Raw genomic sequence first — 26,339 nt, 5'->3', positions numbered from 1 at the left:
AGAAGGTTAGAGTTGGCTGAAGAAGCTGGTGTTTGTGCAGCTGCTGCTAAGGGATGATAACCCAGCTATGCAACAAAGAGTTCCAGTTTCCAACCAATGTTTTTTACATTTAGCATGGAGATCAAAACATTTATTCAGATATATTAGAAAGATGGGCTGTATGGTGGAACAGTGTGTAGCACTGTTGCCTTTTAGGATCCGGGTTAGATTAGCAGGCCAGTGTAAGTACCAGATCTGCTTGGGTCCTGTTTCATGCCAGGGACGCTACGCTACATGATTAGGTGAATGTTGCCACATGATGTAAAACATTGTGGTTACCCAGACAACTATAATAACATCACGCAGCATCAGTCGGGAGTCGGGAGCATCTGTAGCTTTAGCGTGTCTCATGACCGATTAAGTTTTACCTGATCGATAACAACAACAAAAAAGTAACTACAAGATCATGATATAAAGGGGGAGAGCTGTTAAACACTGTGGCTAGCTGTGTTCAGTAGCTAACAGGTTAGTCTCTATTAGCTTGGTCAGTTAGCCACATTAAGCTTCACTACTTTTAAATTTGTGTCAAAAACAATGTTTTCTACAAGTAGAATAACTGTTTTATTTGTCTAAAATCTCTACAAAAGTAATTTTTATGATGTTCCAATTGTCCTCCTCTGTCCTCAGATCATAATCAAAAGAATGAAAATAAGCTGAGACATTTTTTGTCACTGTTAGGTTTATTCAACGATGATATTAAAATTAATGTCTGTGTGTGCTTATGAAACATTTGAGCAAGTAGATGCTTCACTTTGTCTTGTGATTCAGTCGTGGAGCATCCTGGCTTATGACCTGATCAACTGTCCTGTCAGAACAATACTCTGCTTGTAACCATGTGTTATGTTCTGTTAATAAAGCGCTCTGCAGAGGAGGTCCGAGGGAGAGAGAGTGTTGGGTGCAGCTCTGTCTCCCCTTCCTGCAGGAAGCTGTGTTTGAAAATCCCTTACTGTGTATTTCAGTTCTTCTTTTACAAACCTACATTTTTGAACCCAACAGTCACCTTGTTAAATGGCAGAGCTCAGTCTGTCTTAGAAGGCATTACTTTCTTCAAGATTGACAATGATCGCTTTATACTGTTGGCTACGTTAGACCGCCAATGAAATGTAAAATAATAGTAAATATAGGTAATATTTTGTTAAGACTACAAAAGAGATGTGATCCTCAAGAAACGGGTGCAATACAGTTTGCCCGAGTGGAGTTGCCATATGTTGACATCATAAGAGGGGGTACCCGAGCCGATCTGGTACCTACACCAGGCATGTTCTCCACTTGCTTAAGGTATTCCAGGTACTCCTGCTTAACACAAGAATGATTGAAGATACAACACCAAGGTGTCAAAGAAATTCAAAGACAGGAGTGAAAGGAAAAGTGCTTTAAGGGATCTAAAGGTAGGTTGTAACAATAGACTCCAGGATATTAGAATGATGTATTACGACAACTTATAGATGCTTTCCTGTCACCTTAAACAGTTATTTATTATCTCACTATTTGATTTTTATTTTACATTAGCTTCTCCTAATGGTGTTAGCTCTAGCTAATATAGTAAACCATAGATCACAAGCCAATCAGAAGAGGCTGCGACGCCGTGTGGCGTTGTCTAAATTTACACTAGTCAAATGTAATGCAGTAGAAAACAACTCTGTTAATGCTAGCCCTACTGTGTTCATTCAGTAGTTTCAAGACCTAACCGTGTCATTCAGCCTTTCCAGGTCTAACCGTGTCATCTACCCAGCAAGCATGGGTATGCAGGTGAAAAGAATGGTGACCTCCATTGGTGAAACATATAACAAAGGATATATAATTTGTGAAGTAATTATGAGTTTTTAAGTATCACAAATGGCCATTATGGGAAAGGATCCTTTTTAAAAAAATGTAGATTACCAAAAGTAGTTCATATACCCTACAGTAAACTACTGAGGTCTACAGAGAAACCAAATACCTGAACGGCCTTAATAAAGCTACAAAATAACCATACATTTGTTTAGCTTATGCAATTGCTGGAGGTTTTCAACAGCGATTTGTAACTTAACAGAAATATTATTTAAATTAACTTTAAAAAACGGCAGTTTGCATGACTACAAGGCATAATGTGCTTCGAGTGAACACAGATAAAACCTGCATCCCCGGTAAATGTAATTCTCACCGTGGCTGGAGATGCCACCTCCAGGTCCATCGGCTCAAAGATGAGGTTCATTTGAGGCGACATCTGAATAATTTCCCCACTCATCAGACACAACTTCTTGTTGTCATCCAGCACTGTGTTCATGTTCTCGATCCACACTGCATCGACTGGACCATCGAAGACCAGCCATTTCCTGTCAGGGCTCTAATGGCAAAGAGAGGAGACTTCAACTTCAGCTTGTAACACCATAAGCACTGTGATTTATTGGAGTCAACAAGAGGAATGCTTCCTGAGCTTTATTTAGACCACAAAGGGTCAAACTTATACAAACAAAGGCATTTCCAAAACATTTTAATACCTGCTCTGGGGGTTCTATAAAGTTATTTTACTGGACAAGGCGTTCCACTTCTGGTCAGTGACTATGATTGAGCTTATGGCAGCTTATTTTTTTTTATAATTTGCGACAGCAGGTAGTTGCGCCCAGAATAATGGGATAGTTCAAGAAACTAGGGTAAGATCTCAGAAGGATATGAAGAGCATGTGTTTGATTTCGGAGCCCATAGGGTGGACATGGAGGTCAGCTGGAGGCTCTTCATGTGGGACCTAGCAGGAGAGTTTTAGTTGACTGGCTGAACTTACTAGTTTGCTTGGGTGTGTTGTTACTGCTTCAGTAAGACTGAAGGGAATTATGATAATCAGAAACATAAAGGAACAAAATAGGCACATGCTTGCCATAAAATGGAAACTGCTGGAATACCAGTGTAACATCCATAGTGAAACCAGTTCAACACCCCATACCAGAATTTTGCAACTAAAGGCTTGGTTATGCTTGATGCACTTATGTTTTTCTTGACAAACACAATGTCTCCAGGGGAGCATATACAGCGCAGATTGCAAGCTTGCAACACAACATTACACGTAGAAGCAGAAAATGCAGCTGTGTCCAAGGTTTTCAAAGTCTCTTCCTAGAATCCAAGACTGACTATAGTTTCTTTCCGATACTTTTTATCAGTCTGTTGATAGTGGTAACATTTATGGGCTAAATCATAACATGTCTCTGTATGTTATTTTTTCCCCCCAGCGTATTTATCATCATTACATGGTCACAAGTACAGAGGACCGAAATTAACTCTCTGCATATAACCAATTCCCTTGGGGAGCAGTGGGGTGCCATTGTGTGGCACCTGGGGAGCCATGTGGGGTTAAGGGTCTTACTCAGGGACCCAGAGTGGCAGTCCGTGGGAGTAGGGCTGGAACTCAAAACCTCAGAATCCCAACACAATGCCCCAAAATACCACCATCACCCAAAGCAGGCATTAGCATGAAGGGTCTTGCACTAGGGACTCACTAAGGACTCACACTAGCAGCTCATTCACCCCAGCTAGGATAAGAACCCAGGCTTCCTGTTTTGAGGTAATTCTGGCCATGCAGATTCCAGATTAAGGGGCTCGCGGATGCATTAACCATAAAGCAGGCTGAAGAAAGAAGGTAACGCACTTACGGTGACTCCTTCATACTGGTCTAGAATCTGCAAGGAGTTAGGTTTGGTTTATGCTTGACAAATTTTCAAGGCCAAATTACCTCATTTTGTGCTTTTATGCCCTTCCGAAGAAATTCTCTGACAGAATTTCTACACGGAGTAACTAGGGATCCGTGTGAGGGTTCGCAGATGTAAGTATTTGGAGACCTTTGGTGATTTTGCCCATAAATATCACCACTATCAACAAATTGTGGAAAAACTCCAGGAAAGAAATGACTGTCGCTCTTGAAAGGCTTTGATAAAGTTCTAAACGACTGTGTTTTCTTCTTTCTCGTGAAATGTGGTGTCCGTTTATCAATGGGAAGCTTTCAAAGCTCAGAAACAACTGTCAGACAGGGAGATGGTAGCATCATGCTGTGGGACCGCCCTCCAACTGAAGGTACTGTTGCATTAAAATCAACCAATTTGAATGGGATCTTCCAATTAAGCCAAGAGGAGTGGTCAAACATCCAACCAACATGATGGAAGAAGTTTTTGATGTCTATAAAAAGTCTGGTTGAGAAGAAACTTCTTAAGTAAATATTCATTGGGACCTATGACTAATCGGATAGTAAGGGTCAGCCAATGAGGAGCCGCATGATAGCCTCAATGATTAAAGGTTAAATGTTTTATGGACTATGTATTTTTACCCCAATGTTATTTCTGATAAAGACTGAGTTTTTGAGCTTAAGTGTCAACTTTTAAAGAGCTTATCAGTGTAATTTGACTTCTACAGCTCTGGAGAATGATGCATATCCAACAAGGTGGGGCTCCAGTCTTTCATTACCATCAAACCTTCCCCGCTCTTTCTCAAACAGGAATGGCCGTGCAGACTTTCAAACACACATTTTACCTCCTGTGAATTCTAAACAAGGCGATGGCTGTTTGCTGACGGATGGAAACGCACACCTAATGATAGATAATAGGAGCTGACAGGAGTGGTTGATTCTCTGCCAGACAAGAACGGCACCTTAAATTAATGGGTTATAATTTAAACAAATGGGCTTGGCAGCACTGGGCCATCTGGGGCTGGAGAGAGACGTGATTACAGTATGTTGTGATACGATAATCTAACAAAAAGTCTGCATATAAGGAATATAACTCACTGCTGCTTCTGACTCCAGATAAACAGACGTTAAACAATTTAGGAAAAAGATGCTGCAGTCAGTGAAAGCAAACACAGATTTCTCTTAGTAGGGGAAAATTAAATTTTTTAGAAAGATTTTTTCTTTTATGTTTTTGTTCCAACGTTAAGAGCCGTCGCTCGTCATCCTGCCTGAAACAAAGAACAAGTTGCAAAAATGACAACCGAATATCAGAAAATTCTTTTTAAGTGACAAGTTCATTCGAGAACAATTCATGAAGAGAGCAAGGAAATGATTTTCCATCATCTCCACCACAATCTGCAAAGCGCCTGCCTACCCTGCAGATCTGGCAAATGAAAGAGTTGTTAGAGATCAAATTTTAACAAGACAACCAAACGTTTCTATTGTTCAGCCGTCATAGCAGACGTTCTTTCACCCAGATTCTTTTTAATTAAAATGTCAACTGTTTCAAACAATAATCTATCCTGCTCTGATGTGGAGTTGGAGATCAGCCCATTCTCCTTGTGGGGCTGTGGTGGCTTTGGTGGAAATGGTAAAAATTCAGCAGCAGCTGCTCAGGCTCGGTGTGATTCAGTTCTGAATTGCTCATTATAAAGGAATCATACTGTGTGATGCATCGACTGATTCTCCCTAGCTGCTGTACTCTGCCTGACAGAATCGTTGGCTGATCATTTACCGCCAGCAAACATTTGCAATCAGAGCTTGGCGGCCTTCAGGCATCACAGAAAATGTAAAAATGATACTAAAACAAATCTGGGTGGAGTGCCACTCTACAAAGACTTTGTGTTGAGTAAATCAGCCATCTTTAGCATAGAGAAGCAGCAAACCAAAGTTATAGGTTTGGATCTCTTTATGGGAGATTGCTGCCTGGCACAACACTTGCTGCTTTAAACTTTGCGACAAGTGAGCATAGAAAGAATCCTGCATTTAAACTGTCTTTCTGAATTTGTCTCCTTTTGTTTATTTAGAGGAATATTTTTGTTAACTCAGCCTTTATTTGGGGCGACAGCGGTGTCGGGTGTAGGAGTTTGCCCTGAAATTGAAGGATTGTTGGTTCAAGCCCCAGCTTTCAGTGTCGTTGTGTCTTTGGGCAATCCACTTCACTTGCATTGTCTACTGATGGTGGTCAGAGGGCCCGGTGGCGCCAGTTTATGGCAGCCTCGCTTCTGTCAGTGAGTCCCAGGGCAGCTGTGGCTACAATGTAGCTTGCCACCGTGAGTGTGTGCGTGAACAGGTGAATGACTGAATGTAGTGTAAAGTTCTTTGGTTAAGTCTCCTGACTTGAAAAAGCGCTAAATTAGTACAGGCCATTTACCAGTTATCTAGAATGTCTTTGTCTTAGAAGAACATTCAGTTCAAATAGAAACAGCAATGAATTATAATTCATACAATATATTGTTTTAAAGCATTTTTGGGGGGATGTTTCCCTGGCTTTATGTACATAAGAGATGTTTAAGTAGGTTACTTAAATAAGAGGGTCCAGCATTGCCCACAGCATTGCAAGGATGAGCCGGTTTTACCTTGGACAAGGCGAAGTTTCTGTAGCTGATAGCCAGGATGCCATCGGACCACTCATGAGTGATAGGGTCAAAGCGGCCGTACAGCTCTCCCATGGTTATAGATTTGGGGTTTATTACTGTAATCTGGACCTTGTTCTCATCCATCAGACCCTAAAGTAACGAAAGATGTTTTTACATAGATAGAGCATCATAACCTGAAAACAAAAAGACAGAAAAAGGAGGAACAACAGATTCCTATAAAAGTCCTGTTAATCTGCAAGTTACTTGGTTAACTTCTGCTGTGAAAACACTATGCTGCTGTGGAAAGCAGCATAAACTGAAACTAAGACTAGGACACAGTCTGGAACACAAAGATAGTAATGAGATGGAAGAGGTGGAACTGGACATGACAACAGGGGTAATGAATAATGTAGCGTTTCTCAGCAGCCCTTTATCTGTCTCCTCCACCTAACCATGTAAGTCCAATGGGCCGGATCTGCTTCCTTTTGTGCTTAGCAAATGTTTTCATTTGAGAAAAAAAAAATTTGAAATTCAGGCTTCAGGTATTATTTGTAACACTTTATTCTGAGTTCTGGTGAAGATTCCCAGTCATCCAGGTCATATTCATTCCAAAAAGGTAAAAAAAAAAAAAAATAAATAAAAACATTTAGCTTCCTGTTAGGTTTATTCAATGATGATTATAAAATTAATGTGTGTGCATATGAAGAAAGGAGATGCTTCACTCTGTCTTGTGATTCAATCAGTGGAGCATTCTGTCTTATGACCTGATCAATTGTCCTGTCAGAAGAATATTCTGTTTTGTAACCCACCCCATGTGTTATGATCTGTTAATAAAAAGGCTCCCCAGAGGAGGTCCATTAGAGAGGGTTAGTGAGTTGGGTGTAGCTCTTTCTCCTTCTGCAGAAGCTGTTGAAAATTCCTTTCTGTGTGGACTCAGTCCCTCTTTTACCAACCTACATTTTTTAACCTAACACTTCCCATCCAGGAGGCTTTTCAATTCAAAATGTCAGAGTTAGTGTTGAGTTCCAGGCTTTATATAGCCCAAAAACTTGTTTTGGCTTGGAAAACATGCAAATTGAACCAGAAGAACGGGTCCACCCCTTAGGAATGGGGAATCGTTTGGGTTCTTTGTTAGCCTGCACTACCCGATACTGGTCCATGCCTCTGAAAGGGAGGTCGTTAGGGGCAATTGTTGGTCTGGCTGACCAGGCGAGATGTTTTTGTTCCCTGCATGGTTGTGTGGGTTTTCTAAGCCTTGGAATCAAACTTGGAAACAAAGTCCAGCGGATTTTTTTTTTTACTCTTTTGGAATGACTTTGTTCTGAAGTTTTAGGAATCAACAATTTGATGTTTGAAAGATTCAGGAGCTTCTTGACTGGAAATTTATTGTAACTCATTTATGAACAACATTTTATCTTTTAGAGCTTTAGAGAAAGTTATAAACATTCCAATGACACCCTTTTTTCTCCACCCGCTACTCAAACAGCATCATACCTTTTCAAAGATGTCACAAAGAGCTGCAGCCAACACACGGTAGGCACTGGTTTTCCCTCCAAATGGTTCACCAACTATCATGAAGCCATGCCTTACGATCATCATCTCGTAGATCTGCAGGATTTTCTCAGTGAAGAACTTGTTCAGTTGAAGGTTCATGAGCTGGCAGGTTTCCTTAATGGCTTCCATGAGAATGTGATAGTCCCGTTCTGGGACTTTAACACCCGGGAAGAGATCAGAGGTAATACCCTGGGATAAAAGAGATATTTATGACAGAACATTTTTATTTAGGCAGGGAATAAAGAAAACACTTGGATTGATCGTTTTAAAGGATAGATGGTGCCAAGAGGAAAAAAAACAGCAGGTTGACCTAAATTAAATATATTTTAACAGACATTGTAAATAGATCATAAACCAGCATATTAAACGTATTTAATTTGTTATATATTGCACTGTATGTATCGAATAATTCATTAAATGATTCTTTAAATCTCACTCTGCTGTTAGACAAACACATTGCAAAAACTGATCTAAGAACAAGTAAAATTTTAATATATATATATTTGTCCTTAATTTGAGCAATTTAAGATGATCTGCCACAGGAATGAGTACTTTGCCCTTAAAATACGATTCTTTTTTCTTAATACAAACACAGATAATATTTAATTTTTAAATTGTCTTATCTCCACAAATCAAGGAAAAATAAACTTACTTCAAGGCAAATGTACTTGTTCTTATTTCTTTTTTTGTGGTGACACAATCATATTGGATGATAACTTGCTTAAAACATCGATGAGAAGCTATTTTATTACAGAGCTCTCCTCCAGGCATGTCTAAAATCAGCCCCCGAGGGCTGCTGTCCTGCAGGTTTTAGAGCTTTCGCTGTTTCATCTCTTTTAAAACTTTAAATGTCCCACATGTAATGATTAAAAAAATCAGGGATAGAAGAGTTTAAAGCTGGGCATACACTGCATGAGTTCTTGCACTTTTCAGGCCGATTTTCCAGTCGTGCGAGAATTTTTTCGATTGGACCAACTTTCAGCCTCATGGTGTGTCCTGTGTCGCGTGTATACGGGGGTAACGAGGGGCGATCAGCCTCTCATGACCACTTCCTGATCAGGAACCATAAGGTCAGGAGAAAATCAAACATGTTTGAATTTCAGTCGAACATCGTGAGGTGATCGTGGACAAATCCTGCTGTTGAATTAGAAATACGAGCCAATTTACCAGAACCTCGAACAGTGCGCGTGTACAAACAAAGGAGTTCCTTCTTCTTCTTCCAGATTGATGAATTTGACCAGCACCATCTCTCAGCGGTGAGTCTGACGGGTGGTTTTTAGACATGCAGTGTGAGCAGGTAGATCGCATCAGAGCGTCAGGTCGTACGGTTGAGAACATGCATCATGACCTGTGAACTTTTAAACCGTGTGGTTTTGTGGTACAGTTTGAGTTATAAATGCGTGCTACCATTGAAAATATCTCACAGTGCATGCCCGGCTTAAGTCATACAGTGGGTTATCTCCAAACATCAGACAAGCACAGCAGACCCCACATGAACCGATTTCACCCAGACCACCTGTTTATCAGCTAGAATTCTGACCGTCAAAGACCTGCTAGTCCTACTTCAAAATGTCCACCTCCACTCCATTTTTTATCCTAAATTAGATTCACTTGTTTGAGGTTGTTAGCTGCATAAAGACCACAATCCATCCCACACAATCGGTAAGAATCCAAATACTGGAGCATGCTTTGGTGACGCAGTGGTTAGCACACACAACCCATGTATGGAAGCGTTAGTCCTCGACGTGGGCGAACCCATGTTCGAATCCGGCCTGTGGTCCCCGCATGTCTCTCCCCCTCTCTCATACCCCCTTTCCTGTCAGCCTACTGCCCATAAAAAAAAAAAAATGAGCCACTAGTGCCTTAAAAAAAAAAAAAGAATCCAACTACTGACATGACCAAGAACAAAGAGCTGTCCAAAGACACTAGAGACAAAATTGTACACCTCCAAAAGGCTGGAAATGCTATGGGGAAATTGCCAAGCATCTTGTTGAAAAACTGTCCACTGTTGGAGCAATCATTTGAAAATGGAAGAAGCTATTACATGACTGTCAATCTCCATCAGACTGGGGCTCCATGGAAGCTCTCACCTTAAGGGGTCTCAATGAGAAATCAGCCCAGAACTACACAGGAGGAGCTGGTCAATGACCTGAAAAGAGCTGAGACCTCCGTTTCCAAGGTTACTGTTGGTAATACACTAAAACACATGGTTTGAAATCATGTATGGCACAGAAGTTTCCCCTGCTTAAACCAGCACATGCCAAGGCCTGTCTTAAATTTGCCAATGCCCATTTGGATGATCCAGAGGAGTCATGTGGTCAGATGAAACAAAAATAGAACATTTTGGTGATAATTCCAGTAACCAAGTTCGGATAAAGAATGATGAGTACCATCTCAAGAACACCATCCCTATTGTGATGCATGGGGTTGGTGGCATCATGCTTAAGGGTTGTTTTTCTGTACATGGGACAGGGCAACTGCACTGTATGGTAGGATGACCGAGGCCATGCATTGTGAGATTTTGGGGAAAATCCTCCTTCTCTCGTTTAGAGCATTGAAGATGGATCGAGGCTGGGTCTTCCAACAAGACCTGAAGCACACAGCCAGGATAGCCAAGGAGTGGCTCTGGAAGAAGTATATCCAGGTTCTGGCGTGGCATAGCGAGTCTCCAGATCTTTGGAAGGAGATCAAACTCCATGTTTCTCAGCAACAGCCCAGAAACCTGACTGATCTAGAGAAGGTCTGTGTGGAAGAGTGGGCCAAAATCAAAAATTCCCTCCTATAGGCACAGCTAGAGTAGAAACTGGACTGTAATTCAGTCCTCTTTGCTAAAGTTTAATTTGGTTCCAAGTATTATTTTGACTCTATAAAGCCTGGTTTAGGCCAGAAGCAGCTGTTAAGATCATCTGCCTTTTCAATGACCTAATCTATCTTCTCTTAGATTTAGAATTGTGATTAAGATAATCTGGTAGTATTACTACATCATAGTGGAAGAAGAGGCCTTGGAATACCATGAAAAAGTTCCTACAAATCTCTAATCAGCCTAAACAACTATAATCTAACACAACCCTTATTTTGACTGCTACAAAAAAAAAATCAATTTAAACATATTTAATGGGGAGAAACGCCAGAAAAGGGTGCTGTATACGCACTGCACATTCACCTTGAGATGAAAGGGTTGGGGGTGTATGCAAACAAATAATGAATAAGCAAAGGGAACTGTTTTGATCCAAATCATGACAGATAGGCCTTGTGCATAGAGACTAAAGATGAAACAGGAGGAATTAACATGGACTGACATCAGCTACAGTGAAGTGCTCCATTAATCAAGAGAACGTGAGCTCAACACACCTCAAAAAGCTTCAGATCATGGGCCAGGAACTTTGGCAGATTGACATCGATGATGGATCTTAGCAACAGTGTGTCCTCGTTCTCGTCTGGAAAAGCCGACTGCAGGGAAGAAACATCCAGAGGAAGAGGCCACCAGGAGGAGAAAGGAGAAAAACAAGAGGGAGGAAGCAAAGAGGTATTATATGAGAAAGGCGTGTGACATAATAGAGAGAGGTCTGTAACAAAGAATAGACATGTATCACAAAGTAGACATTGTTACATTAAGAGATATGCAACAAGAAAACATGTCAGATGAACCGGGCGTTTGACACAGAACTGGTGCATCTAACTGGAGTCCACATGTAATCTGGAAGAGACATGTGATATAAGTGATATGGAGCAAAATACATGCAAAGTCAAAATTCTGCAAGTAGCAAAAACTATTGAAAGGTAAGGAAAGCTGCAAACTGGCGCTGCATAATTAAAGTGACACAGCCAAATGGTGCATTTACAAAAAACACTTCTTGGGTGTCAAAAATGCCAAAATTGGAATGCTCTCTTCCTTGATGCCTACATAACAACCCATTGTTCCTGCTTTTTTTAAACCTTTGGAGATTAACCCCTATATATTTATTTATTCTTCTTATGCACACAGCTATGCAGAAACATAACAGCATGTAGTGTTAGAACATTAGTGTTCAGACTTAGCATACCTGTATTACCTCCACATGTTGTATGGAAGACCTCCCATATACGTCCTTATTAAGAGTCTGGTTCATAGATATTGATTCATAGTAATATCTATACCTGTCTCTGAACATCCACCCTAACCCTTATATAGAGTATTTATATAGGGTTATACAGGGCAATATGAAAAAGAAGTGGACTCAAAATTTCCCACAATGCACGTTGAAAAGTAGTGTGTATCCATGTGCACTAGATGAGCAGATGTATCCCAGAATGCTTTGCAAGAGTAAAGCACCATAGCATTTGTTTTGGTGTCAAGAAGGAACAAAATGGCGCTGACATCGTGCATGGAGCCAGAGTCACGCGATCAAAAGTAGTGATCATCTGTCTGAATGGTCAGTTAATTGAGTTCACTATAAAGTCCCTGCTATATATAGTGATTGAGAGGTTAGGGCGGACGTTCTGATACAGCCGGTGTTTTGGTTATATAGGAGGTGATGATCGTCTCCCCCTTGTGGTCTGCAGCACTACTGTTTTCCCTTTGTATCTGTTTAGTGAGTTTAGATGGAATAGAAAACCCCTTTACTGCCCCACATGGTGTTACAGCAGAAAAAAATTATGGCAAAGGTGGAACTTAAAAGTAAATAAAAATAATAGAATAAGTGACAGAGTAAAAAACATTAAAAAAAATACTTTACTGTACAGTGTTTTTACAAAAATAAATACTCTGCATTTGAGGAATAAATCATTATTATACGGCTGTAGACATTTTTACGGTAATGTATATCTGAAAATAGCAGCAACGCCAGAGATGTGCAAAAATGAACGCAGCATGTTATGTAACTGACTGAGACAGAAACTGCGCAAAATTCAACATTATTTGCAACAACTTATTGAGGTTGTTGTGAACAGTGGTGGTTATAATGTCTTACAGCTGCAGGGAGGAAGGATCTGTGATAACGCTCCCTGGTGCATTTAAGGTGCAGCAGTCTGTCACTGAAGGAGCTTTCCAGTTCAGCAACAGCTTCATGAAAAATGTGTTTCTTGGTCTCAACTTTGTGTTTTCTCGTCTAACTTAGGAGTTTGCAGGAACTTTTAAATTTGCTGTGAAATCAAAGCTTCTGCACCGCTTGGCCACAGTATTAAGGAGATATGTACAACAAACAAGGGGTTTGATGTGGGGGGAGTCAAAGGAGATGCACAAGGAGGCATTTAACATGAGATAATCAGGATAATCTTACATGGAGGAGATGCATTACGTGTCTCATATAAACAGCAGCATCACTCAGAATGAAAGAAGTTTATTCTTGGATCACACCTGACTAATTCCAAGTCCCAGAAAAGAGGAGATATTTTTCAGTTGCTAGGAAACCGAAACATCTTGGAGGATAAAAAGCATCAAATTTTGTTATTAGTTCATTTGCACTGAAAAATTCAGATTAGCTGAAAAATTTGAAGAAATTCCTGAAATGATCTGAGAAAAGCTGTAACTACAGTGAGATGGGTCTAAGAGCTGCATTAAAAATAAAGAGCTTGTATTTCCTCTGCTTTTTAAGCATTAATTTTTAAAAATAATAAAGCTAAAACAGGGTAGGCCTAATTGTTGGGGAATAATTTGCTAACAGCCACAGATTTTTATCCGGGGAGAAATAAAATGATAAAAGACCGAGTGATAAGAAATCAGTTTGATTAGAACTGTTGAACAAACCTTCAGGTTTCCTGCAGCGGTCAGCACAGATTTGACGGCTCTCATGCCGTAGTCATAGTGACTCTGTGAGGACAGCTGCTCCGAACACAGGCGATATGTTGCCACGATTTTCACTGATAGAGGCCGCGGTGTCACAAAGCCACAGGAGTAAAGCACGATCTCTGCAATCATGGCGTAATCCGGCACCATCATAGCCACCGTCCTGAACAGAGCCTGGTATGAAAATATGGGTTGGGTTATAGGAGCACAGAAGCACAATCCAACAACTTCAGAATATAAGTTGATGTAATAAACTTTAATGCTGAAATACAACAAAATACTTTAACTTAACAGCACCTTTCAACAAATTGAAATCTGGACAGGAGCTGAGATGTACCTTGAGGTTGTCTGGCAGCTCTGAGCGTCCAGCATAGCCAGGATTCATGGTGATGAATACAGCACATGAGGGGTCCAGTTCCAGTTCTGTCCCCTCAAAGATCAGCTTTTTAGTATGACCAGCAATCCCTGGACAAACGTGTGTGAAGTTAGCCTATACTGACAAGGCAAGGCAAGTTTATTGGCATAGCAAAATTTACTGGTGAAGATTCTCAGTCATCCAGGTCATAGTCATTCCAAAAAGTTAAAAAACAATCCACTGGACTTTGTTTCCAAATTTGAAGATGTTTCGCTTCCCATCCAGGAAGCTTTTTCATTTCAAACTGTCAGAAATAGTGTTGAGTTTGAGGTTTTATACAGTAGCCCATCAAAGCCTTGTTTTTGTTTAGAAAACATGCAAATTGAAACGTAAGAACGGGTCCACCACTGGAATGGGGGTCATTTGGCTTCTTTTGTTAGCCTGCAATGCCCGATACCTGTCTATGTCTCTGAAAGGGGGGAATGTTAAAGGGAATTGTTGGCCTGGCTGAACAGGCGAGGTCTTCTGTTTGCCTGTAAAGGGGTTGGGGCTGCAACACAATTGCTGCATTGAAGGTTTTTGAAAGCTAAAATTTTAAGCAGTTTCACTGCATCCTTGGATTAGGACTCTGAGATACATATCTGATGTTTACTGGCAGGCTGGGTTGAAATTATATAAATGTGAACATGCCTCAAACTCAATGCTACTTCTGACATTTCTAATTAAAAAAGCTTCCTGGATGGGAAGCGAAACATCTTCAAACTAGGAAACAAAGTCCAGTGGATTGTTTTTTTCAACTTTTTTGACACTTCTAAAGTTCCATAAAGCTCAGTTTGGTTTGTTATAAAATGCATGTCGTAATATTTAAAAAGCATTAAAAGCTGTATATCCAGTTTTTAATCAACACAGTTTGGCCTAAAACTGAACCCCGATTTTCATATTGAGGCTCTGTGAATCTCTCTTGGAGAGAATTAAAAAATAACAAATTTGTTTTCTATTATTTCTTGAGCGGATGTGCTCTTAGGTGAAGGCCTGTTCCCATCTTTATCAATTTGTGCTATCTTGGATAAATGCAGCAAAAGCTCCAATCATCATTTGAAAAATATTTTATCTTTATTTAATGATTTGAAACATTTCAGGACATCAGCAAACTAAAAACAATGAATATAAAGAGACAAGATTTTTATCCCTGGACTGCATTTAACCCAGTGACACCGAACCTTCACCGAACAATAATTAAGATTCTGTGTTACAGTCATAATCACTATAATGGCAGATGATTTACACTAAGACCTATTAGTTGAAATTCAAAAAAAAAAAATGTTCATTAAAATTGATAATATTTTAAATTATATATTTTAAATTTAGATGTTGCATTTCCCACATGTTACTAATTTATATAATGAGCCTTAATTGTTACACTGAGCTACTGAAATCAATAAAGTAATGAGTATGTTTAATTATTTAAAAAATCTTACAAAAATCTTTGTTGAATGTTTCCATTCTTACAAAATATGTATAAAAATGTTCTTTAACTCACTTTAGGAGGTTACGAGTTTGGCTCTTTAAAATCTAGATTTAATCCAAAATGAAAAAAAGTAATAATTTAAGACTTTTACAAAGAGCAAACCCCTAAGGAATTCTAATTCTAACTGGAAAAAACATTCATGAATTTCTAAAAAGCAGCAGCAGTTTTAAGCTTTGGCTGAGGCATATTTAATGCACCTTTTAGATGTTGCGAGGAAATCATTAATAACCCAAAGCACATTCAGCTCTCTGCTGGGCGGCTGGAAACAAAGCTTTGTAGGAAGTTTTCTTGGCCAGACTACACAAAATGCTTTTGCCTACAGTTGCCCTTCTTTAGAGATTAAAACCCACTTTTTTATGAGTGAAGCTTTGCCAAAACTTGTTGTTTTGGTCCACTGCCAGTTTCCCTCAGCTTGATAAGGAAAGCAAAGCAAAAGGTTGAGAACAAACCTCTCTGAATGGTGAGAATCTGCTGGGCGACCACGGACAGCACCTCCAGGTCGATGCGGTTAAACTCGTCAAAGCAGGCCCAAGCTCCACAGGACAAAAGGCCCTGAGTTAACACACACACACTTTATTAAGATTTAGTCCAGCATAAAAAGAAAATGTCTGCATTTCTCTAAAGCCATCTTTTTTCATTATTTATTTAACTTATGGGGGCTGAGACCAGCACCTCTGAGCAGCGCTTTAAGGTAGGACGAATCAACAGATGAGATATTTTATCGGAAAACTTTAGAATTAAACAGTGCAGCACAAAAGGAGTGTGAGTCATGTTTATATATAGTTCTTAAAGGAAAGTGTGGTCACATTCAGAATACAAACCTCTGAAAGTACTTTAAATATGAAATTATTACATACTGTTCAATAAATAATAAGCGTCTTTAATTAACAGTAACATGTAACAATTACATTGGCAGGATGCTATTAGTTAAAGCTGTCTGTTCAGTTAATATCCAACGAGAAATTCAGCAACATGTGCACATCCCCTTAACACTCTGTCAGAAGTAAAACATGTCAGATTTTTGGTTTTAAATGTTCTTCAGTGTCAAGATTGCAATACGGTTTAAGGTTTTGTGGTTTCTTTTAACTTGCCACCTTTTTCCAGCTTTGTTAATTGTCAATACACTGTCACAAGTACAGAGCAATGAAATGAACTCTCTGCATTTAACCCATCCCCCTTGGGGAACAGTTGGCTGCCATTATGTGGCGCCCAGGGAGCAGTGTGGCGTTAAGGGTCAGTGGGAGTGGGGCTCGAACTCATAACTTCAGGATTCCAAGCTTTATGCTCTAATCCCTAGGCCACCACTCCCAATTTACTTCAAACATTGATAGAATAGATTCATAGTCCATTCATGAGTTCTGTGAACTTTATGGCATTAGCATTTCACCGTCCCCTGTTCTCCTTTTGATGCTCTTCAAATAAGATTGCTTTTTATTCTTTATTATTCATTCAGCAGTTCTGAATTCCTGTCTACATTTTGCTCCTGTTTTAACCCTTCTCCTTGTGACACTGAGGCTTTATTAAATTCCATATAAGAACAGAATGTACTCACTTTAAAGAATTTGCCCAATGCTATGTAGTCCAGCCCATCTGAGCAGTTAAAAACCACACACTGCTTGGCCACTGCTTTGGCCAAGTCTTTGGTGGTCTCCGTTTTTCCTGTGCCTGCTGGGCCCTCAGGGGCCCCTCCCAAATGGAGATGAAGGGCACCAAACAAAGTACTGAAAAAAAGAGGCATACAAGAGTAGTGAACTGAAATGATTAAAAGTGATGCTGGTGTTTATTCCAATACTCTGGCATGAAATGCTTTTAATGGACAGTAAGTTATCTTGCTAAACACAGCAAAGAACAGTCAAACATTTTTCAAGAAGTGGTTTTACCGGTAACAGCGGTCAGTGAGGGGAGTAATAACCAGCCTTGGAGTGTTGCCCAGGTATTCATAGCCATAAGGTAAACCAGCATTGATCATCTTTGTGTGCAAATTATCATCCTGCACAGAGCATAAACCCTGAAATAAAAAACACACTGATCCAAAAACCTCAGTAGCTGACTTCCCTGTATCATACCTCCCAGTAGTAGCGCAGCTGGCTCAGCCACTCAAAGTCATTTTCGTCACTGATGCCTTTTTGCACCAATGTGGCCAAAACGTCACGGGCATGGACGTCCAGCACCACAAGAGCTCCAAGAGTCCCCCGGTTTTGTTTGGACAGCTTTCCACGAACCAGAGCCACAATGTCATCTATCTGTCTGTTGTTCTGTGCCAGGTAGGCATCCAGGGCCTAATACAGAGAACAGCATAAAAATATTGAACAGAAGTCATTTCATCTCAGGAGACAAAGTTTAATTTAAGAAATCTCTTCCATCTTTATCTAAACTTCTAGAGTAAAAAAAACATGACTTTAGTCTGTGCTCAACATCTCATTTATCCTGCATGACAAAGATCCAGACTAGGATAAAAACAGACTTCAGCTGGTGACCATGGCAACTACTGTTACCAATACTAGGATCATTAGCCAAATAATATCAACAGCCTGGGCAAATAACTTGAGAATGGTCTATATATATATATATATATATATATATATATATATATATATATATATATATATATATATATATATATTTATATATATATATATATATATATATATATATATATATATATGGTGCAGACTGTGCAAAGAGGCCTCTGAGACAATCCAGCACATAAATGCAGGGCATAAGATGCTGGCAGTGAAAGCTTACTTAGAGCACCATAACCAAGTGGTTGGAATAGTATACAGGAACATTTATGTAGAGTATAGGCTGGAAACCCCAAAGATCAAAGTGGGAAACACCTCCTAAGATGGTAGAGAATGACCAAGCCAAGATCCTGCAGGACTTCAAGGTACTGAAACAAAGGGTAATGGAAAACCAACTGGACATTTTGGTGGTGGACAAAAGGCAAAGGAAAGCCATTGTGGTTGACACAGCAATACTAAGTGACTGCAACATCAGGAAAAAGGAATATGAGAAACTAGAGAAATACCAGGGGCTCAGAGAAGAACTGGAGAAAACATGGAAGGTCAAGGCATCAGTGGTACCGGTGGTCATTGGGGCCCTCGGGGCTGTGACCCCCAAACTTGAGGAGTGGTCTACAACAGATACCTGGAAATACAGACACCTTGGTCCAGAAAAGTGCAGTAGGAAAAGCAAAGATAATGTGCAGAACCCTCAAGCTAATACGCCTCTGGTAGAGGACCTGAGCTCGGGGGAGAGGGAAAAGGTGGGAGACTGCCCGAGGTGGGTGAGGAGAAAGAGTTTTCCAGAGAGGAGAAGACTTTCCAGAGACATTATGGATTGTTTATGGAGACATAACCCTAAAGCAACTGTGGGGCTTCTGGTGAATCCACTCAATCCTGACACAACGAAGCCGTGAGTGCCTATGAGAGTGACCATAACGCATCAATAGACCTAATATTTTGGCTAAGACAAGTGTACAATAATTTCCCCCAAAATATGATAATCTCATGTCTCTAGTAAGATAATCCTATATTTCTCAACTGGCAACACTGTGTTTGATTATTTGTATTTCAGAAATATAATTCAGCTTAATTGTCATGTAGTGCCTTGAGATTAAATAATCGCTATATAATATAATACATTTATAGCTGTAGATCTGCTTGACGATGGTGTAAACAGGTTAGGCTGATAAACTGCAAGTCTTGACAGTTAAAGAACAGAAAAAGAACAGAACACCTTTGGTCCTGAACCAAGAGCCTCATGGATATCCTTGGTCCAGTAGACCTGTGAGACACACAGCACAGTCTGGCCCGGCCAGGCGCGGACCCAGTTCCTCCTCTCCTCATCTGGGTAGGCCTTGATTGCATCTTTGATTACCTGCAATGGAGCATTGCAGCAGATTTATTTTCTGACTTAGCCTTTTTAAGGCCTCATGGTGAAGATTTTAACTTTAAGGCTCTAATTAATCAGTAAAGTCCACAAAAGATTTTAAAAAAAGTGTTCTACATAATACTCTAAGAATAATGTAAGACCATTGATGGCAGTAGAAAACAAGTTTCACACAGCACCTTTTTTAAGGACACAGCCATGCTATTCTCCAGTTCAAGAAGCCATTTCTCCACCTGACCCCTGGTTTTGGAGGTGGAGATGATGTTCAGGAGCTGCACTGTTTCACCTTCACTGCTCTTCATATGGCTGATACCCAGTGTGTCAGTGAACACCACACTTGCAATGCCTTCGAAGCACTTCTTCAGATGAGGCTGCACTCTGGTCGGGAGAAACGAAAAGGATAAATCTAAATCCAGCAGTCAATCGGTCGGAGGAGGAGTACAACCAGAACAGGTAATCAGTTCAGATACACACAGCCATGCAACACTGGAAATAAGTAAAAAGTTCTTAAATTAAGTGTATTTACCCTTAATTTGAGTAGGAAAATGAGATAGTCTGCCAATGGAATGAGTATTTTAACTCTAAGATAAGATAATTAGATAACAGGCTTGAAATAAGACAATGCAATTGTGTTTTCTTATTTTAAATGTAAATTGTCTTGTTCCATTGGCAAAGTGTCTATTTTAACTCCTCAATCCAAGAACAAATTCACTTATTTTAAGAAAAAAATTACTTATCTAGATATAGATTTTTTCCAGTGAAACAACACACCCTCAGAATGGAGGTCAATTTCCTTTAGAGTTAAAAGCCAATTTAAAACATGCATGTTTTATATTGTGAAAGTGAGATTCAATTTGAAATGTAAAATTTGAAAATGAAAAAGCATTTCCAGAAACGAAAAAGCAATGTCCACTGTGTTTTCTCTTTAATTATGGCATAAAATATGCAGTGTTAAAGAAGAAAATGAAAATGCAAATAGGAGGATTGATTACTAATTTCATTTATGGGTCAAACAATGCAGCCACGTTCTTAAAATGAAAAAGTATTTCTGGAAATGCTTTTTCATTTTCAAATTTTACATTTCAAATTGAATTTTGGTATGTATTTGCTGGGGTGCATTTTGAAAAATAAATCTCAAATGTCTTTTTCTTTTTAATTAAGTAAAAGGATGAGCAGTGTTGAAGAAGAAAATTTAAATGCAAACAGGATTATTGATTATTAATTTAATTTATGAGTCAAACAATGCAGCCACATTCTTAAAATGAAAAAGACTTTCTGAAAATGCTTTTTCATTTGAAAAATGGTAACGATTTGCTTCCATAAAAAAACAGCATAAAACTAAAGTACCGTAAACATTCTTGAGCAGGTAAAACTATCTGACAAGGGAATTAGTACTTTTCTCATCGCAAATAAGACAACTTTGTCGCCTGCAATTTACATAAGATAATGAAAACTTTTTCTTATTCTAAGATCAAAGCTTTATTCAGTTGACGTGCTTTTAAATATCTACTCAAATCGTTTGCAAATAAGTTTATTTCAAGAGTTTTTTATTTTCTTGTTTATTTTTTGCAGTTTAACCCCCATCTGGTATTTTAAAAAAAGTTTTTCAATCTCATATGTATCTAAAAAAGTCTTTTTGATCTTGTTTTGAGATCAACAAACACACAAACCCTAGATGGTAAGACTTTTGTTTTTTGAATATATCTAATGATTTTAATACTTCTTAAAATCATGGTATATAGTCTTAAAACAAAAAGCCCAACCAAGTGTAATTATCTTACTGCACTGGAAGAATATTACTTTTGTTTTTGAGTAGAAATTTCTCAAAACAAGCTTAATAATCAGACAGAATCTACTCTTTATTACTATGTCAGTCTCACAGATTCAAGAGAATTTTAAACTAGCTCTAAGATTGGAAGACTTTGTTAGATGGACAGTTTTTTCAGTATTTACACTATATTGCCAAAAGTATTTCCTCACCGATCCTAATTATTGTAAACAAGTGTTCCAATCACTTCCATGGTCATAGGTGTATAAAATCAAGCCCCTAAACGTGCAGGCTATTACAAACATTTGTAAAAGAATGAGTCATTCACAGAAGCTCAGTAAATCCCAGTGTTGAACTCTGATAGGATGCCACCTGTCCAACAAATCCAGTCCTAAAATTTTCTCGCTCCTAAATATTCCAGAGTCAACTGTCAGCTATGTCATAAGAAAATAGAAAATGTTTGGGAAAGGCAGCATCCCAGCCACAAAGAGGTAGACCATGTAAACTGACGGAGCGGGGTCGGAGGATGCTGAAGGGTGAAGGAAAAAAAGGAACATACAGTATACTGTGTCCTCATCACTGTCGGGGGGTAGCCTGACGTAGTCCTACTTAATTCTAGTCAGAATATGAGTCTGATACTGCTCCATAGAGCTGTGATTATGGGGCGTGTTTCGAATGAACCAGGAAAATAAATGCCTCTGCACTCAATTGGATAGATCTACAACCAATAAGAGCAACGGAGTGCGTGATGTATGTTAAACGACGAATAGTTGTTGTCAACAAAAATCAAAGCGTGCAGTTGCACGCCTAGAATAAGAAGATGAGCCTTGATCGCGTTTCTCTGTTCCTCTTTTAAAATTAATTTGCTGTCGATATCTTCTAGAACAGACCTAATAGCAGAATCTACACACCTAAACTCTCCAGCGGCAGCCATTGTTGTTGTCACCCAAGCGCGCTTTGGTGACGTGGTTGATTACGTTACTGTTGATCATCTGTCCATCATCGTATAAAGCCCGCCCTGACAATTTGATTGGCCCGCCAGATATTGTGCGAGCATACTCGCGCTACTACAGAGCAATGCCAGACCGAACTTCCCGACCTCAAACGTTGAGGGCGGGATTAAGGTCGGAATGGCACCCAGGCTAGTTGGGGGGCACTTTGCCCCCGTTTTGAATCTCAAGGGGGCAATTTAGCATGCGTGCTTTAACAACTGGGCCAAAGGGGGTGCCGGTACCGTGCACACATCTGGAAGAGGTCACCAACCTTCTGCAGAGTCAATCACTATGCACCTCCAAACTACATCACCAAGGGCAGTGTGGTAGTGGTGTAAAGTAAACCACCACTGGACTGGAGCATTAAAGGAGCATTCTTTAGAGAGACAAATCGTTCCTCTCCATCTAGAAATCTGATGGACAAGTCTGGGTTTGCCAGGAGAACAGTATTTCTCTGACTCCATTGTACCAAGTGTAATGTTTGGTGGAGGGGGGGTTATGGTGAGGGGTTGTTCTTCAGGAGGCCTAGCCCCTTAATTCCAATGAAAGGAACACTAAATGCTTCAGATTTACAAAGACATTTTGGACAATTCCAGGCTTCCAACTTTGAGTTACTAATGCTCTTTTGAGTCAAGGCAAGTGAGCGAACACTTTTCATAATATAGTGTACAAGCCAGAAGAACAGTGAGTCTCTCTTCCAGGGTTGCAAGAAAAAGAAGTGCTGGTTAGGACTAACCTGACTCCGCCAGATGGATTTGCTCCGCATATCCATCTGGAAACCTTCCGTTGAAGTAATTTTGGGAAGGGGTGAAAATACTGGTTAGCTGATTGGCCTATGTTGGTGATAGACGGGCCAAATAAACCAATCAGATCAACGAAGCATATGACGTACTAACAGAGCGACGACGAAAACACAACCACAAGCCAGGCTACTCTTGCCGAAACCAGTCGGGAGAAGAGCAAAAACATCTTTTCCTCTGAGAAAAGCCTCCAGAGCAGTGTTTTTCTCTTCTTTCAGTGAAGAAATACTCTGTAATTCCGATAAAACTTGCTCGATAGCCACGCTAACGCTAGTTTCATCGGCTGAAGCCGCCATGTTCTTTAGACTGAACTGTCGCGCTTCTCGTTGCGTCACACCTCAACCCGCCTCAAAGCCAACAATGATTGGAAATTCGTTTGGTGAACGGCTCCAAATTTTCTTTAACGGAGAGTCTCCAGACTGATTAGCGAGTGAAACCTTAAAAGCTTGCGAGATCAGGATGGTCTCACTAGGCTAGGTTAGGACATTTCATACTTCATAATCTGGTGAACTGTAAAGTGCTTTGAGGTGACATGTGTTGTGAAATGGCGCTATATAAATAAACTGAACTGAATAGAATAAGAACCAAAGTCGTTCATATCTCAGAACATTGCCATTTTTTGCAGGCACTGCATATAATGTATGAGTAAAAACACTTTCCCAAAATATAATGCTGCAAGAACTCTCTCTGTCTATTTTTGCAAAGTGGCTATTGGCACTAACTGGGAGGCATCAGTACCAAAAACCATTGCCCTGCAGTTAACTAAAAATGTACGCAGTTATGCCAAAAATAACAGATTCCCCAAAACTAAACATAATTTTCTTATACCTGGAAGCAAACTGTTCCGGCATTTCACAGCACATTAAGAAAAGAAGACATCACAACAAATAGAAAACTTCCAGAGAGTGCTGCAAAAAGAGCTGTGAAAACGTGTTAGCCCCTTGAACCCTACAGACCCACCGGCGGGTCCAGCTGCTACATGACCTCGTAATTTTACCAAACCCCCAGTATTGATGTAAAAAACATATTTGGCACAGGTTGGTGACATTTATGGATAAATGTGCCAAAATGGCCTCTCCGCCTAAGAAATTTCTCACTAATACCATTCTAAAATAAATATGATTCATCTGATTGAGTCCACATTTTGTATATTTTTACACAACATTTAGATTTGAAAGTCTGTACTACTTTTTTGTGCTATAAATAATATTTTGGTAGTGTTTTGCTATGTTTATTTCAAAGAAAATTTTGGCGAGGTTCAAAAAATGCAAAATATTTTGTATTTTGTCCCTAATATTTCAGGCAGGGTCAAAGCTACAATGGTGCTGACACCAGAAAACCATTCTATGACATCTTACCTTTACAGACATACCAAAAGTTTCTTCTTAAATCTAATAGCTTTGAGGCTATAAGTTATTTACTTTTGTGTGTTTTTGTCAGGCAGAAATTTATTTATACCCCCTTAGGGTGTAAGAGGTTAGAGAAGAGTGTCTTGGTAGTGAAATAATGTGCAAACAGACTATTTTGCAGACCTTCAATGAATTCTGTTAGCTTTTTACTGTATATGAGGACAATACAAATCGAATACGACAGGTTTCTCTTCTTTTTAAATGACTGAACCAATGGGTTTCATTGAAACCTACAGCCAGTACTGTCTTTGTATTATTAACCACCATCTGTGCGTGACATAAGCACCAATAGTGGTGAAGAATAGCACATGGCAGGGCTGCTGGCCGTGTTTATCAATGTATCTGCATAAATATAATGAAAAATTCCAGGCAGTCCCAGAGCGATTGAAGGACTGCGGAGAGAAAATTGAAATGGCAGGGAGAGTATGAAAGGTTAAAACAACTTTTGTTTGGAATCACAATCTACTAAATGGAATGCCCCTGTGAAATAAGATAAGCATGGATTACTGTAGAGAACTTATGGGGGACCATTGTGGAGAAAGAGCAGCTTCTTTACAGGGCTGCGAAAATCTATTTCCATTTCCTCCTCTCACCTCTCAATCCTGTTTTTACTTTTTTTGTCACACTTCAGCTCTTCCCCAGAAAAAATACATAAGAAATAAATAAACTAAATACAGAAAACTTCTTTTTAGATTATGATGTTATTTATTAGGGGCAGAATATTGTTCAAACAAATCTGGACCTATCTGCCCTTTAGTTAACAGCATCTGCTTGGTGCAATGATAAGCCCTCATTCATCGCCCGTTTGACATCTGGAAGTAGGCTTAAAAGCGAACACATAAAGCCGTGTTCAAAAATAAATAAATAAATAAAAATAGATTAACTAATATAAAATTAATATAAATAGACTGTTCAAGGACCATTTCTGGAATTTGGTCTTTCACCGTCATAACTTAAAATCTCAACAGCCTCTACAGCCTCACGCATGATTCATCCATATTCACACTAAAACTGGTGACATTAGATGCATGCATCCTACAGCAGATTACCTTGTGGGGTCTTTGGTCTCTGAGAGGATCTCCAGAAGTTCTTCATTGGAGAGGAAGAAAAATCGAGGGAAATAGAGACGTTTCTTCTCCAGGTAGTTATTAAGCCCTTTGTGTATACGTTCCAGGATTTGGTTGGACCTTTTTAGCTTCTCCAGCACCTTGTCAATCACCATCACAGCTAAAACATGCCTGTCCTACAACAGATAGAACAATGATCAAGCAGAATTATGAATAAACAAGAAATTATTAGATGTGCAAACTCATTGTATGATCAGTTTTCTATGGTAGATCATCATGACTACAGGCCCAGTGGCCTAATGGATAAGGCATCAGCCTCCGGAGCTGGGGATTGTGGGTTCAAGTCCCACCTGGGTCGTAAAGTGATATAAACTATTTTGATAACAGACTTGCAAAATGACCATGTGCAGTTAGGAAGCTGAGGTGGAGGTGCATATCTTGCAAGAAATAAGGTTTAAATACAAACATTTCCACTTTACTAAAATACACACACTTCCCCCAGGGAAGTAGAGAGGATAAAAAGTGCCAAAATTAAATAAATAAATACAGCATTAAATAAATAATTAAATGTGAATTAAATAAATAAATGTGTCATTCATTAATTAAAACTACGTCACTAATATAAAGTGCCACAATTAAATAAATAAATACAGCGATAAACAATTAATTAAATGTGTAATTCATTACATAAATAAGGAAGTAAATATATAAATGTGTCATTAATTTAATAAAATACGTCTTCATTTTATTAAAAAAAAAAATATATATAAGAATCTGTCAAACTCACCCATCAAAGTTAGGGGCCGGTTATCTAACACCTGATTGGTCACCCTTTACATTAAGGCGAAGCAAATCGATTACAGAGGCTCTGTTCGAAAACCTAGGACGCATCCTTAGAAGACCGG

The 26,339-nt window shown here is 39.4% G+C and overlaps 1 protein-coding gene and 1 non-coding gene across 2 annotated transcripts in view; one reads left to right on the top strand and one right to left on the bottom strand.

Moving 5' to 3' along the window:
- Positions 1 to 26,339, bottom strand: part of dnah7 (dynein, axonemal, heavy chain 7) — a 132,523-nt gene that overhangs the window by 75,738 nt on the left and 30,446 nt on the right. Inside the window, exons 17-29 of the mRNA XM_038282877.1 lie at positions 25,417 to 25,610; positions 19,578 to 19,776; positions 19,246 to 19,386; positions 17,574 to 17,786; positions 17,388 to 17,497; positions 17,060 to 17,228; positions 15,957 to 16,059; positions 13,962 to 14,089; positions 13,586 to 13,798; positions 11,212 to 11,310; positions 7,801 to 8,049; positions 6,307 to 6,456; positions 2,183 to 2,365 (exon numbers count right to left, since the gene is read on the bottom strand). Coding sequence (XP_038138805.1) covers positions 2,183 to 2,365; positions 6,307 to 6,456; positions 7,801 to 8,049; positions 11,212 to 11,310; positions 13,586 to 13,798; positions 13,962 to 14,089; positions 15,957 to 16,059; positions 17,060 to 17,228; positions 17,388 to 17,497; positions 17,574 to 17,786; positions 19,246 to 19,386; positions 19,578 to 19,776; positions 25,417 to 25,610 — 2,151 coding nt within the window. The remainder of the gene's footprint in view (positions 1 to 2,182; positions 2,366 to 6,306; positions 6,457 to 7,800; positions 8,050 to 11,211; positions 11,311 to 13,585; positions 13,799 to 13,961; positions 14,090 to 15,956; positions 16,060 to 17,059; positions 17,229 to 17,387; positions 17,498 to 17,573; positions 17,787 to 19,245; positions 19,387 to 19,577; positions 19,777 to 25,416; positions 25,611 to 26,339) is intronic.
- trnar-ccg lies at positions 25,720 to 25,792 on the top strand. The gene has a single exon. It is a non-coding gene; the product is annotated as a tRNA-Arg (tRNA).

The sequence above is a fragment of the Cyprinodon tularosa genome, unplaced genomic scaffold (genome assembly GCF_016077235.1).
Source record: "Cyprinodon tularosa strain WSP-4 unplaced genomic scaffold, ASM1607723v1 ctg189, whole genome shotgun sequence".
Classification (NCBI taxonomy): Eukaryota; Metazoa; Chordata; class Actinopteri; order Cyprinodontiformes; family Cyprinodontidae; genus Cyprinodon; species Cyprinodon tularosa.
This window is presented reverse-complemented; position numbering and strand designations above follow the sequence as displayed.